This window comes from Ammospiza nelsoni, chromosome 4 (assembly GCF_027579445.1).
Source record: "Ammospiza nelsoni isolate bAmmNel1 chromosome 4, bAmmNel1.pri, whole genome shotgun sequence".
Lineage (NCBI taxonomy): Eukaryota > Metazoa > Chordata > Aves > Passeriformes > Passerellidae > Ammospiza > Ammospiza nelsoni.
This window is the reverse complement of record NC_080636.1, coordinates 55776926-55792787: the sequence shown is the minus strand read 5'-3', so window position 1 is coordinate 55792787 and position 15862 is coordinate 55776926. Positions and strand designations below refer to the sequence as shown.

The 15862-nt window shown below is 39.8% G+C and overlaps 1 protein-coding gene across 5 annotated transcripts in view; it reads left to right on the top strand.

Annotated features, from left to right (window-relative positions):
• The first annotated feature begins 1012 nt into the window (after positions 1–1012).
• Positions 1013–15862, top strand: part of MAPK10 (mitogen-activated protein kinase 10) — a 146664-nt gene continuing 131814 nt past the window's right edge. For 2 of the 5 annotated variants that reach the window (XM_059469781.1, XM_059469782.1), the window contains exon 1: positions 1083–1437. Coding sequence is in view for 2 of the 5 variants with exons in the window: in XM_059469779.1 (XP_059325762.1) it covers positions 6047–6054 (8 nt within the window). In the remaining 3 variants the exon portion in view is untranslated. Of the gene's footprint in view, positions 1047–1082; positions 1438–5936; positions 6055–15862 lie in introns of those variants that run through there. The other 3 variants (XM_059469779.1, XM_059469780.1, XM_059469783.1) reach the window with 2 other exon arrangements.

The following is a 15862-nucleotide window of genomic DNA, read 5'->3' as shown; positions in this document are numbered from 1 at the left end:
GGAGAGGGACTTTTTACAAGGGCCTGGAGTGATGGGATGAGGGGGAATGGCTTCAAACTGAAAGAGAGCAGGTTTAGGTTAGATATTAAGAATGATGGATGGATGAAAGATGAATGAAAGACTGGATGTCCCATCCCTGGCAATGTGCAAGTCCAGGTTGGGTGGGGTTCTGAGCAATCTGATCAAATCAATGACATCCCTGCCCAGGGATATTTGAACTGAGTGATCTTTAAGGTTGCTCCCAACTCAAACCATTCTATGATTGTATGATAATATTTCTGACTAGCTCTTATCCCAGCCTAAATCTCATGGACGTGTAGTAGCCTTCCAGTGTACTCTTTTTGCTGTTTTATGTCAGATGAGAGAAGACATCCTGCAGTTTGATATGTGCAGAAGAAATGTTATCTGCTCAATTTTTAAACTGGAGGGCATCAGAAGTCATCACTGAATCTGCTTGGTTCTGTGAGCAAAAAATGCAATAGTTCCTCTGTGCAGTGGTAGTTTTCAGAAGTGGGATTTGTGGCAGTCTAGCAGTGGGCACAGGCTACTGCTGATGGGGAGATCTTTAGCAGGTCCTTGGGCTTCTGAGGGACTCAGAGAGCTGCAGTGCTTGTTCATTCGAACAGTATCTGTGTTCAATAGCTGTGGACAAAATGTGTTGTAATTTTATTATTTTTTTAAATCCCTCTGCCAGGCTGAAGCTTGATTGAATTTTAAAGGTGTTTGCATTTTTAGGGTGATGAGCATTTATGCCTTTGTCTAGCAGGTAATGTAAATGAAAGAGCAGATCCACACTGCTATTACCTCTTCCCTCTGTACTGCAGATGTCTGAGCTGCTGCTGCTGCTGAGTGCTACAGGAGGCTGCTCAGCTTCCCTTTGCAGGCTGCTCTATCCCCTGATTCTCCAGGAGATACCATGGCTGTGGCTGCAGATTAGATTTTTCTCTCCCTCCCCCTGCGAGACCTCTGTGTGCTTTGACGTCATGTGTGCTCCTTTCAGTTGCCATAGCAGCCCCATTCCCCAAGCTCTCTGCCTGTCTCCTCTGGTAGGTTCCACAATGGTACAGCCAGCATCACGCTGCACAATGGTTTCCAGGCAGTGAAAGAGCGTGATTCAGCAAGCCACTCTTCCCCCCCTCCCCTTTTATTTCATTATTATCAGACATTTTGCCTCCCCTTTTTCTGTTCTCTTCTACCCTCTTCCCCAGGCTTTTATTCAGTTCTTTAAAGGAAAACGGTGATTTCCCTTGAAACCAACTGCCCATTTTTTTTTTTCTTTTCCTTTTTTTTCCTTTTTTTTCCCCCCCTCTCTATTGTTATAAATAGCCCATTTTTTTTCCTCGGCACTGTTTGGAATGTGATTTTAAAATACCACCTAAAGTCGCAGTTTGGGGAAAAGGTTTCTGGACGAGGAGAATAGCTGGCGAGCAAGGAATGGTAGGTGGCGGATGCTAATATTCTTTGACTAACTGCTTTCGCAGGGTGGGGTGATGAATATTGATTGCTGCTTGAGGAGGAAAAAAAAATATTAAAGCAGGGGAGAGGGGGAGAGAGAGAGGTTAATGAAGTGAACAGCTAAGCGAAGCAAGGAGGCTGCACCTGTCCATTTTGTGGCCGGAGGAGCATCATTTTCCTGTCTGTGCGGGTGGGTACCAGCGTTGGTGTTGGGCGCTGTGGGTGACAGTGGAGCGGGGCAGGGGCACGCCGGGCATGGCACTGTGGTGCTGCTGCTGCTTCACCAGCTGGCTCCTGTAAACACTGGGGTTTACTCTGCCTCATCGCCTCTAACGCTGCCCGCGGGCTTTGGGGGGAAGGAGGTGCCTTGGCTTGCGGCTCAGGAGGAAGATGAGGGTGTTGTGAGGGGTGTATGGTAATCCATCCATAAACAACTGTGGAAAATTTCAATGTGGAAAAATAAAGAGAGGACAGGGAGCTGGAAGATTCAGAGGACAGAAGTCTTGGCCTTTTGCGGAGTGATTGAATGCCAAAAGAAAGTGTGCATGTGGAAATGTTTGACAGACCTTGTTGGATGTGGGGGTGGGGGTTGTTTTTAAGAAAGTAGCCTTTAATCATCACTCTTCCACATTGCTTGCATTCAAGTGAACAACTCAGCCCACTGGGTTTAACAGAACCACAGAGCTTTCAGGAGAAGTGTTTACAGCAATCTATGGGCCAGTTATTTTGCAAAAGAGAATTAACAATCTGTAGATGCTGCAGTGAAATCAATGTTGCTTTGCAGGGAGATCCTCTGGCAGAAAAAGCTACTGCTACAGGATGAAATGTTGGTTTTGTTTTTTACAGCAGAAGTGACATTATTAGAAATAACAGAAATTTGCCTTGGATAATTAATTGTTACAGCATTGTTTAATAAGCAGGCTGTGCTCCCAGTGAACCATGATGGGCATGTTTCACAGCATTCGTGTGCTGGGGGATTGTCAGCTTGTTTACATGGGCTCCTTTTGCTGCAGAGCTTCCTGATATCTCAGTGCAACTTTCCCCTCCTCTGATATGTTCACTGTAAGTTTTATCAGAGACTTCTACAGGGGCAAACTGACACTATGTGGAAATACAAATTTTGAGGGAAATTATGGCACAGAGTAGAAATGTATTGGGAGGAACATGCAAATAAGTGTATTGTAACTAATCAGAGGAGTCTGAAATCAGCTTGATGGAGGACACAGAGGTTGTCCTGCAAGCCCAGCTTTAGCAAAAGAGAAGGGTAAAGACAGAACAGGCTGGTGCAGGTATGGCACAGGGCTGTTTGTCTTTGCCCCTGTGTAACCTATCTTCTTTCCCCGGGCCTTGGGGAAAATGGGGTGCACCAAACCCCCCCTGTTTTAGCCTTCTTTCAGTACAATGCTGTGTAATCACTGGTCAGGAGCACTGGAGCAATATTTTCTTCTGTGATCCTCTGGCTGTCTGCTCTCTTCCTGCTAGGAATGGTGGCACAGGAATACCCTTTCAGTTGGCTTAGCTAATGACTTTGTCTTACAGGGATGCGGATGTGAACGACAAAGGTGATTTGACCTCAGCCATTAAACAATATTCTTTTTCCCTGACTCTCAATAAACTGCAGTCTTGCTCATAGCTCTCTTCTGCTGTTTCAGAGTATGCATAATTTTTCAGGGTCCTGTTGTAATTATGGTTTTGTTGAGGAGGGTTAAGATTACAAGGATGTTCCTAAATAGGATAAGGACAGAAATCATTTACCATGAAAAATAAGTTAACTTAGCTGCCTGTCTGCCTCCTTGGAAAATGTCCTTCTCATTGTTAAAAAGCTCCTTCAGTGCACACACAGGTTTCTATAAGCAGATGACAGGGATGAGTGTTTTCTTGTAGGTTTGGGGCTTTTTTCCCTGCTGTCAGTGGCTGGCATGTTTGCAGCTGTTTTTTAGTGATTTAACAGTACTGGATCAATACACCTTCAAACAGTATTACAGTACCAAATCTGGCTTGGGAATGCAAAGAGAGAGTTATCAAAATTTCACTGCCATGGTATTGGAGAAGGTCATGAAGTTCATTGTAGTTTACAGTTCATTGCAAAATTCATCCAATTTAAAGGAGGGCTAAAGCAGGCCCAAAGGAGGGTGATTTTAGCATTGCTTTTGCAGACAGCATCATAATTTTCTTAAGACTTGGAAGAGAGAAAAGCTGCATTTAGGGAAAGGCCTCCAGCTTTAAAACTGGCAATCTCTTAAACTGTTGTTCAGTAGATACTACCCAGTTCCTTGCACAATTCCAAATTACAAAAAATATCACCGGCTTGTTGATAAATTTTCAAATCCTAGTAAATTTTTGGGTTTTTTGTCATTTTTGAGGGTTTTGTCACAAGCATTTTATACTCATAGCCCCTCCCACTCCAGTGATTACTTTTGGAGCTTACATTAATAGCAGTACTAGAAATGATGTCCTGAAAGCCTAGTGATTGCAGAATCACCATACTTGCTGCTCTGTTATGTCATCAGGAGTAAAGGAGAGAGGCTTCATTGAACCTACAATACTGAATATGTATATATTATATATAATATATATACGGATATATATACACACTAATATATATATACTATATTAAATATTATATATATACTGAATATATAACATGTATATATTCAGTATATATATATAATATATATAGTCAGTGTATGTGCGTGTATACTCCTTTTCTATGATTCTTGGACACTTACTGTTTTGAAGGCTACTTGCAAGGAAAATGAACCCTCATGAAAGGACCACCAGTGATTAAAGTAGAAATCAAAAGCAGTAGAGGGAATGGGATGGAATTTCCTGGTCCCCTCTCCACTGTTTATGAAAGTCACACAACTCTTCTTGAGCTGCTCTGCTGTGTTTTAGCCTGATAGCTGTAGCTTTGTTAGCAAGCTTTAGAGTTAGTCTTGGCTAGCTGTTAGAAGAGAAAGGCAGGAAATTCAAATCCCAAAATGTTCTCGTCTTATTGGTTTATTATACAGTGAGATTTCAGGTAGAAGTTTCAGTGTGTGAACTCACTAGTGATGGTGGCATGTTTTCAGTTTCGTTTCGACACAAAGGATGTGAATTCATGGGCTTTATTGTACCCTAGGATCTTCCTGACTATGCCTGGGGCACAGGGCAGTGTCTTTTTACATCAAGAAAAAGGCAAAGCCACTGTTGTGTTTTCAGGCAGGTTCTGGGTTTTTCTCCCATCTAAGAGCAAGACCATGTTGATGGCCCTGTGAGTGCAGCCCCTTGCTCACATCACAGCAGTGACATGGGAAATTTGGGATGTGTTAGGACCTGATCTAACACCCATTTTGGAGTCTGTTGGACTCTCTCAGGACTTTTATGAGGTAATATTCCGTAAAAGTTGGAGGTCCAGAAGAGCCTTCCAGTCAAGTCAATAGCTGCTTCATCAGGATTCTACACTAACAGATCAATAGCCCAACAAATTAGGAACTGTAATTTGAGGGTGGGATTTCAGGAGCCTGAGTTGGGCTCTTTTTGGTTAAGGAGTTGTTTTCTCATGAGGATTTTTCATTTGCTGTTCTTAGTACAAAGTTTTAGTTCTCAGGTACTTGAAAGCATGTTGGGGTACAGATCAAACCTTATACTTAAAAGTAATCACTTCATTTTGTTCACTGGTTAGGTTCCAGAACACCATGTTTGATTTTTACTTCTCTTATTCACTATCTTAATACCACAGCATTTGCTTTTTCCTACAGTTCTTGAGGTTGTCTGTAGGTTTCTTGCCTGCATGTGCTTTGTCAGTTAAACTTTTTTGTCACATGCTTTGTTTTTAACAGGATGCTTATTTGATAAACAGCATTAATTCACAGGCCTTTCCTGATGCCTATATGTATCCATATCACACAATTTTTCAAGCTGTTAATAATGTCACAAGTCAAATTTAATTTCCATCCCCAAGTATTGGTGGCAGGTGACTGTGTCCATATCTCAATTTGTAATAGGTGAAATTTCTGCTCTTCCTCTTTCCAAAGAAAAAATTGATGATCTGGCCTGAGAAAGATAGATAGTATAGAAACAAAAATAATTATTTTAGATCAGTTTTATGTTTTGTTTTTTTTTTTTTAGTACCATCTGTTTCAATCGGAACAGTCTTGAACATGTGCTCTTGAGCACTAAGGCCTTGATTTTTTTTTCCTGTTCTTTTTTACTGGTGGGAGAATAGCTGTGACACACTTCTCCCATTTAAACAGCACTTAACATTCTGCATTATTTTCTGTCTCCTGCCTTTTTTCTTTGTGTGGAAGAAAGGAAATTTATGGTACAGATACTGCCTGAATGGGATGCATTATGGTATTATCAGAGGAAAATCTAAATTCTTTGTTATATAATGTGCAGATATTGATATTCCAGGTTAGTTTAGTTTTCTGAAATTTTCTGTGTCAATCGGACTTGAAAAATAAACCCCAAATATTTCTTTCTCTTTTTTGTGCTTAGGGCTAGTATTAGAAACCTGTACCAACAGCAGGCCAGACTCAAATATCAGCTATGGCAACCCATGCATGAAGTTGATGCCTTTGAACTATTTCCTATAGATGAGACATAGCACATGCTGTGGTGAGTCAACAATGTATTATCTTATTAAGTCATACTTCTTGGCAAAAAAAAAAAAAAAAAGCCAAAAGATGCTTAATGCAGAAGTGCATGCTGATTTTTTTTACCTTCTCTTTTTTTTTTTTTTTCTTTTTGGAGGGGGGAGGCAGGGAAAATTGAAGTTACAACTTGTAGCAATTTTTAGTACACATTAACATAATGCTGTCATCTTATAATGAGTTTTCCAAGTGTATAATTTCTGCATTGCACAGTTATCAGATGGAGCACATTCAGAATGTGGTTTCAGAGGAAGTGTTAATATAGCAAAATAATTTTAAAAAAGACCCTACACATGCAGTGTTCTGAGCGCTATTTAAAATGGCAAAATCTGTTTCACTACCACAAAATCCACAATTTTGGACTGATTTTTGTAACTAATGTTTTCCATCTCTTAGATTTGGTGTGGGGGGAGAGGAAAGGTTTTTTTTGTTTCTCTTTGACATGACTGAAGAAGTCTGAGGAGAGTCATCACAGACATTTTGTCATATATCTCTTTATTCTTGGACAGGAAAATAGTGAGAACAATGTCAAATAGTCTTTTTAAAAATTCTTTGTAGCTTTAACTGTCTTAAGTCTGCTAATAATTTCAATCCATATGTCATACATAATAAGTAATTTTGGTTCTGACAGTTTCTTTAGGATGGTTTTGGTGTACCTTTGGGAGATGAGGAATTGTTTTCAGATTTCTCATGTAATCTCAATAGAGTTGTTGTCAAAAACTGCAAGTGTTTCTCCAGTAAGGTCTAGCTCCAAGTCACTGAAATGTTTCTGTAGGGAGATAGAACGCTTACTTGTAGATGTGTCATGTAGGGTGATGAAAGGACCCACCAAGGGTGATGGAATGAATGCTCTGGTGACACTTTCAGCCTTGATGAAGCTGATGAAAAAGATTTAAACAGGTGTCAGTTAAATGTATCTGACTGCTTTGAAGTGAGATGGGTAGCAGAAAGCAGTGCCTGCTAGAGTGCCACTCACAGAATTTGTGTTCTGGTGGAATATAGAGTGTTTCCCAAGGGGAGAAGATGTACCCTGGACATGAACAGTGATTTGTGGCATGAGGAGGCACAGTCTGGATGCTCTCATCCTTGACTGGTGGACATCCAATGGAAGCAGTACATTTATGTAGAAATTAATAACCTCTTTTTTTTTTACTACTATGATATTTTTAACTTCTTATGGCTTTTAGGGCCCATTGTCCTGAGGTAATTCTGGTTAACACAACAGCCTTCATCTTGGCTTAATGTCTGGGCTTTAGAAACTGTAATACTGAGCCTTTTGCATATGAATGGGTCTGGGTGGCTTTTGCATTTACAATGAAGCCTGAAACCATATTTTTTACAAAATTAATATTATTTTGCTTTAATTCTGTGTTTTAGAGCCTACAGATAACCTGCTAGTTGTAGATAATAAGAACTTTAAATAAGCTGGCAACAGCAAAATATGTATGATTTCTGGTAGTTGATGGAGTGGTGCAAATAATGGATTTTGTTAACATGTCCATGATGAATGGTTGCTAAACAGATGTTGCATGAAATTTTTATGGTGTTTTGTACATGTTAATGCAATTAGCTGATAGTCATGGCAGCTCAGTTCCTCTCACCATTAACATTATTAAATTGCTGTGTAAGTAGAAAAATAGTTCTTAAGAAGCTGACTGATGCTAATCCCCACTCCTGGTGATTTTGCATTTAGTAGTGCTAATTTTGGAACACATTGATACTGCTGTCTACGAGCAGTATGACTTGATCATTTGTCCCCCAGGTCACCAAGATGTCTTTATCTTAATGTTGCAGCTATTGATATCTGCTGTGTGGTATTTCAGGCATTTACCAATGGCTCTGTTCAGATTCCTTTCTGAGTTCAATGCACATCTAAGTCACCTCCCCCAGCTCTGTTCTTTCCAATTTAGATTTTAGGGTGGGTAATCAGTGCAAATACCAGGTTTTCAGAATCGGCATATGAAATGTGTCAAAAGAACGCAGAGATGTCATAGGGAGAGAGTTGCTTGAGAAGTTTCCTCTCAGATGACACAGCATTAATAGGCAAAATTAATTAAATATGCTTAACAGAAATTAAAGACTGTAAAATAGTGTTGTGAGGCTACAAAAAACATCTGTAGGTATCTTCAGGCATTTAATACAACCCTTTAGCATGGATTTAAAGTTCTATCTGTATAGGAATTAGGTATGCATTTCTGTAAAAGTGTGGGTAACAAATGCAGTTTGAAATCTGGGGTTTATGCTCTCTCCAGTGCAGGCTTTCTCCAGTTAATATTGCTCATTAAGACAGCTTGATCATATAGCTTTATTTTGCATTCAGCAATATCTGTTGGTGAAAACACAAGCTTTGCAACTGTAGAAATTGTATGTAAAATCAGAAACCATGTACAAAAATTAGCATATAATTAGTGAAGTTGAATTAACTGCCAAAAAGGTTCCTGACCTTTTTAAAAAGGTCAGGAAAAGAAGCATTTGGAGAACAAAAGTACCTATCAATATTCAACACAGAAAAGATCAAGCAAAGAAAAAACTTGGGATGTTCTGTTTACCAAAAAACTGATGTTTGTGCCGTGGGCAATAGGTGTTTTTTACAGCTGAGTTAGTAATTTTATAAGAAACCACATGAGAGAAAGGTTTTGCTACATCTATGCAGAGAAGCAAAGTGCCTGGGATAAAAGAATTTGAGGGCTTTTTTTAAGTGCTTGAAAAAAAACATTTGAAAAAAAACTATTTTATAGTGTCTTGGCTTGGTATCTTGCTATGACTACAGTCACATGGTATTTTGGAATATTGTGTTGGTTCCTCTAATGTTCCTCACAGGTGTTAAGTGCATGAGGAAAAATCAGAGGAACTCAGAGCACACTTTGTCTGAGAAACTTGTGTTCTGCTCCTCTGCCTAATAGGAAAACCATGTTTATATTAAATTTGCTGCATATGATAAATGTAAAAACTTACTACCTGTTGCTGATAATGGCCATGTAATGTGCAACACGTTTCCCCTTGGAGGATCTTGCCTGAGCCTATTTCCAGAAGCTATTTGTCATGTGATCAGCTACATGCAAACAAAGGTTTTCCAGAGGTGAGCTCTAAGACTCAACACTTCAGCTGCTCACCTTCTCTACTTTTCAAGGGGGCTGAATTTTTTCCAGAAAGTGCTGGGATCTTCACTTTGGGTTGTAGACTTCACTTTGGATTATAGAACCACTTGATCACCTTTTATTTCAATAAAGCTCGCTGGACATGCTCATAAAGGGAATTTTCCTGCCTTTTTTGGTTTTTGGGGTTTTTTTTGGTTTTGTTTTGGTTTTTTTTTTGTTGTTATCTTTTTTCCTTTATATGGATTTTGTTTTTGTGTCCTCAGGTTATTGTTTTGCAGAGTATTTTCACTGCCCTTTAAACTCAGATGTTATGTGGGTTTATACTAGTAGCTCTTATTCTGATTCCTATCTCTTCTCCCTCCATCTTTGATTTATCTTTAGTTATTCCTACAGCCCCTAAGATTAGTATTTTAATTAAATTATATTGAAATATAGTGTTGTCAACTCATGCAGTATTTGAGGTTTTTTAATGCCCTGGGCTAAGTATCACATACATGTGAGAAACTATGAGTTTTCTTTTAGCAAAATGTAGGCTTTTTGTTTATATTACTGAAAAAAATTGAAGCTTGAGTATGTGAAAGAGTGAGGCTTCAAAAATGTACCGCCCTCCCACCAAGATTATTCCCTAGTGGCATATTGGAATTTTGAGATCATATAACATGAGTCTAAGACATTTGGGACAGATAGTCTTAAAAAAATATTTTTTATTTATTTGGAAAGTGAATATTTGCTACATTTCTAATGCTTGTAAAGGCACAGGCATACCATATGTTGTATCTATGTCTGTATTCCCCCAGTAGTTGAACTGGCCTAGCAAAGGTCAAGTTATTTGCACATTTAAAAAGTGAAAATAAAATTTATCAAAAAAATTCAAGTACTTGGTGTCTGTGTTTGAGGGATCTCTGGTTTAGTTTTGCTCTGGATTACTGCTGGACCAAATGCTTTTATTCTGCCACATGTCAGTCTCAGCTTACTGAAAAGGAGTGAGCTTAATTTATGAGCCTAATATGCTTTCCTGTGTCAGGCATGACCTGTGAATATATCCCATGAAATATTTGTGTCTGCTGTATTTTGTGAGTTCCTGGTGGAAAAAATAGCTCTGAACCACCTGCCAGGCTAGTTCAGTATTTGGCAGGCTCCTCTTCCAACCTTATGGAGAATATCCAGGACTATTGCTGTGGAATATGGGAGTAGAATGTCAGACAAATATCTTTTGAACCTTTGAGTAGTTTTCCAGCGTGATTCTTATGAGCTGTGTTAAAATAATTTTAATAGCCTGCAGAAGAATAAATGGAAATGCCAAATCAATAGCAAAAAACACCCGGAATGATGCCAGCAGAAAGGTGGAAAAGAGACCAAGACAGCAGTAAATTCAGCTCTACTAATGGGCAAGGCATGCAAACCCATATTTTATAAAGTGGTCAGAAGTATTTTGTGACCACAGGGAGAAAGGTTTTGCCTGCTTCCTCTCCAAGGCTTTTCAGTGTGCTGTGTCTCTGTGTCTATTGCTTTGTGGCCTGTCCTTGTCAAAAGTGCTTTCCCTTCTCACAGTTTGTCAACAGGAGCAGAAGCCTGGATATACCATGCAGTACCGCCAGCTTTTCCTCTGCTCCTGTGTGTGCTGGAAGGATTGGGGAGCCCTGGCTGTGGGTGAAGGGTGTTGCTCTTGCAGGGAGGAGCACCCACAGTGCTGGCAGCATCGGCTGCTGCATCCCTGCTCCCTGCACAAGGATTTAGGGGATGGTGGCTCAAGGCTGCAGTGTGCCAGCTGCTGTACAGGCATTAGGTGAGCAGCTTTAAGCTCTTGGGCAGTCATTTCCAAGCTCTAAAAGGGAGTGAAAGGAGCCAAAGGTGTGGAGGGCATTATCAGTGCAATGCAGCAAGTATGACATTAATGTCATGTTCCTTCTCTCTTAACTATCATTGTTGGGATGGAGAGTGGCAGGCAGGTTTGAAAGCACAAAGGAAAAATGCATGGTGCAAGATTGTCCAGAAGAGTGAGGTTATCCAGAGGTCATCCCAACTCACTGTACATCCACAGCCTCATGTACAGCACTTGGTATCCTTCCTGCACTGGATGCAGACTGAAGGTTGGCAGGAGGAAAGGGAACACTGCAGGCATGGTGCAGTACTTGTGCATTCCTAATGTGTTCAAATCCCTGGTAGAATTAATAGGAGCAATTCACCAGTGAGGAGTTTGAGGAGATGTAATTATTAAATAGGAATTCCTGGGCTATTGGATGTTGAATAGCTCTAGATTAGTTTTATAAAAATCGGAGTTCCTGAGGCTTACAGTTTTTAATCACTTTAAAGAAGAGTAAGAATATAAGAACAGCCAGTAGTCTCACAGGAAAAATCGATCTAGAAAAGGCTTCTGTCCTCAGTGGCCATTAGCTAAATATTTGGAGAAGAAAAGTAAGAACAAGATAAGCAATTACCAATGGTTTTCTTGTTGTGTCCTCCTGTATTCTGGCAGTCTGACTTTTTTCAGACCTAGTAATTTTTTCTTTGTCTTAAAAATTCTCTTTTCTAATTCACCATTTTCTGCCCAGTATGTGAGATCTTTTCTAGATATTCAATATGATGATCAAGCTCTGGTTGCATTGAAAATTCGGGGATTTTATTTGTTTTAAAAAGGGATATTTAGCGTACATATTACCCCTATTCTGGGGAAAAAAAATTCTTGTGTGAACCCACTGTAAAAATGCAGGGGCCTTAAAAATACTATAAATTTATAAAAGTACTCTGATAAGATGTTCTGTTCCTAACAGATATGAAATAATGGCTAAAGTAATATTTAAATAGCAGGCTGTGGAGTAATTTATTTTGTGTATAGCTTTGTGCTTGCATGGTTACTATCCCAAGCTGCTTTATCTAGACCAGTGCAGCAGGTAGAGTAGTACAATAGTTTGGGTTGAAGGCACTTTGGAAGGCAGGGCCTATTTTCTGGCATTAACTGGGGTTACCGAGACTTTGATTTGCTTCCTGACTGCCTTTGTTTAAAAATCCAACTGCAGTTAGGTATCCAGCTAGTGGGGCTGCTTTCCTTGGAGCAGGTGTCAGTGCTCTCCATTCTGGCCTGGCAGCACTGCATAAAAGGAGCCCTGAATGGGAGGATTTTCTTGATTTATAGGCTGTTAGGATTGAAATAGAGCACTCCAGAGAAGGCAGGGTGGAAATAATTACCCTGTGCTTCACAGAGTGGATGTGATGTTTTTTCTTGGTCACACATCAGAACCAGGTAAAATAATGAACCTAATGACAGATATCCAAATGTTCCTGTCCCTGTATTCTCAATGCAATTGTTCCTCTGAGCATAAGTGGTTACTGCTATGTCTGTGTATCATAATTTTTAACTTCACTACTTCATACCTAGTTCAAATCAGTATGAACACTATATATGTGATTCACCACCAAAAATTCAGAGACAGTGTTTAAAAATTTACTCCAACTCTCATAACAGAGACTTGAAGGGCAAATCAAAAAGGAAATTGCATTTTAATGCTGGTTTTCTCGAAACATAAAATTCTCTCTGAGACGTTCCTGAAAAAGATAGGCATATCTTAATTGTGAATCATAATACTACTTAAATGCCTGCATTAATTTTCTGCAGATTTCAGTCATCAGTGTGTAGATAAATGTTTTTGTGGCATATTATGAATGCTTGATTTGCTGCTGTACTTAAAATTAATTTTTTTTATCTGCCAAGCTGTGCAAAGAGGATCCCATGGACGTTTTCCGTGACACAACATTATCAAAAAAAAATACCCACATGGTTTTACAAACAGCAATGATCTACAAGTCCTTTCATAAAGTGTTTTGAAGGTGATATATTGAGACCTCAATGTCACAAACCAGTAGTGCAATTTTCTGGTTTTCCTGTAAGAATTTGGGAAAAATAAAGACAAGGATATCTGCTTGGTTTTAGCTTCTTTGGGCAGATGTGGCAGTTGTTGGTTGAGGTTCCACGTGTGGGTCTGTACACAGAGCATGAAGCTCAAACTGTCACATGGGAAGAAGCAGTGTTGTCAGAACTGAAGTATTCAAAAGCCTGCAGTGAAACCCTCAGGCTTTGAACTGGTTGATTTTTTGTGGGCTTGTGGGCCACCTTTACATCTCATTGTTAAGGTTTACTCTGAAAATCAGAGATGTAAAAGCAAGCAGAACGTGGTGGGGTCATGGAAACAATATGAAGGTTGATTCTGGTGGAGGTAGATGCTGCTTTAACAGGCTGAAGGCAATGGGGGCAGTTTTTAAAACAACAAAAAGTATTACACATAAAGTTACTCCCTAGAGACCCTAAATCAAACTGTAGCCCCTCATATGTTACAATGTTTTTTATTGGGCTCTAGGTATAAAAGAGAGGACAACATTTAATGTATTCTAAGTCTTCTGTCAGGATTTGACTGCCAACAACAAAATCCAATGTAATGGTCATTACTAAAATGAATTTGACCTCTGACCTCACATCTGGAAATATTGCACTTTGTACTGCTCAGTGATCAAATTTTAATAATCTGCAAGCACACATCAGGTCAATTAGCAGGCCTACTCCTCTCAGGTGAGACTTCACCTGGAGTACTGTACCCAGCTCAGTACATGATGGACGTGGGCCTGTCAGGGCAGGCCCAGAGAAGGCAAAAAAAAAAAAGATCAGAAGGCTGGAGCACTTCTGCTCTGAGGAAAGGCTGAGATACTGGTGCTTCAGCCTGGAGAAAGAAGGCTCCAAGGGAAGAGCCTTCCGGTGCTGAAAAGGGACTTCTAGGAAAGTTGTGGGGGCTTTATAGTAGGGGCAACAGGACAAGGGGTAATGGGTTTCAGCTGAACGAGGGTCAATTTAGAGCAGATACTGAAACAGATTGTCTAGGGGTGATAGATGCCCTATTTCTGGAAAAATTTAGGATCAGTTTGGATTGAGGTCTGAGCAACCTGGTCTGGTTGAAGATTTCCTTGCTCATTGCAGGGGACTGGACTAGATGACCTTTCAAAGGTCCTTTCCAAACAAAAAGAAAGAAAATAAAAGCTTGCTCAGTAGATAAACCAGTAGCCCTGCAGTGGCCTAATGGCTGTGCTCATTAAGCAGCCTGAACAAGCCTTGCACACATCCTCCCTTCCCCACTGATGCCTCATACAGGCTTTGGGGTCACCAAGCCTCAGGATTTTCCTACCCATCCTGCTGGGTTACAAAGCCCAATTGCTTTGATCTTGTGATGTGAGCTACTTCTGTCCCACCACCTACTCCATTTTGTGCTGCTCTAGATAAACACTGCTTCTTTTTTGCTTTGCAATTTAGGCACTGTGTAAAAATACATATCATCTTCACAGCTAACATGGTTCTCTGCATGCTGGATCTTTTTGCAGAGGTCAGCAGAACTCTGCTTTGGATTTCATTCAGAACTTTTGGAGGGATGTAAAGAAGGAAGCTTGCTCTTTTTATTTCATCCATCAGGATTGCCAGTATTTTGCTTTAGAACCTGCTTGTAAAAACAAGATTCCAGAATCAAGTTCTTCTTATTTCTATGCCTTACTGACAAAACCATTGTACCTCCTCTGTATCCACAACCTGTTTTTAGTTTTCTTTTCAGTGTCTAGTTTTCTTCAGTTTTGTTGCTTTGTAGTTTCATCTTTTGCAGTCTCTGTGTTAGAAACTGTCCTTGAGAAGGTTTGGTGGATGTTTCCCAAAATAGATGCTCAAAGTAGCACTGTATGGAATGCCCAGAAGAGCAACTGCATGATTTTGGGCTAGATCTGGAGGCTGGTTTTGTTTCTAGTACTGCTCAGGGTGGTAAGTAAATGTGATGTTAAAAATTTGAAAGAAGGTTGCATGGCATCTTCAAAACAATACCATAAAAATTCAAATTTAAAAGAAAAATTCAGCCCAAACATATAGAGCAAGTTCAGACAAGCAAGTCTGTACCTGGAAAAGCTTGATTGTGATGAGACTTTTTATTGGCCATGCTGGAAAGGAAATAGATTTCCTTGTTTGGGATGTTCCTTTATTCAATCAGTAAATCCAGACCAGAAATCAGTGGCTGTTTGAGTTATTTCACTGGGCACCTTTTCTTTGGATAGTGAAGAGGGAGAACAGACAGCAAAAAATCAGTGTACCTGTGTTCTGCAGGATTTATCTTGCTGATTTTTTTCCCCTGTGTGAGGCACTTGCTTTTGACACTTCAAATTTATGTTATTTATTTTTGATCCTTATGTTCTAGTGAGAGCTTCCACTTGGAGCTGAGAGTTGTCTGAGGGAGAGAGTGCTATGAAAGCCTTCTGTTTTTCTGTGAGAAGAATGTTCCTGTCCTCCAGAAATTCTGTGTTGGAGCAATGAGCTGCAGTTTGGAAGGACTGTGTATCACTGCTCTGAAGGACAAGCATACGTAAAGATAACTGGCTCAGCAGCCAGATAGAGGCAGAACGGGGATAGATGCAGCAAAATAGAGGCAGAATGAGTTTTAAACAAAGGAAGACTTATGTTTAACTGTGTTATTATGTTGGATTTATATCTGTTACATCATTGCACTTAATGAGCACATGAGGAGCTTTGTGATGTTGAATATACCTCAACCCACGGAGAGCTTTTTTCATGTTTATTTCGCCTCCATCTGATATTGTTTACAGTAACTTTAATGAATATATAACTAGCCATAAACCCCAAAATGTTAATCTATATTCATG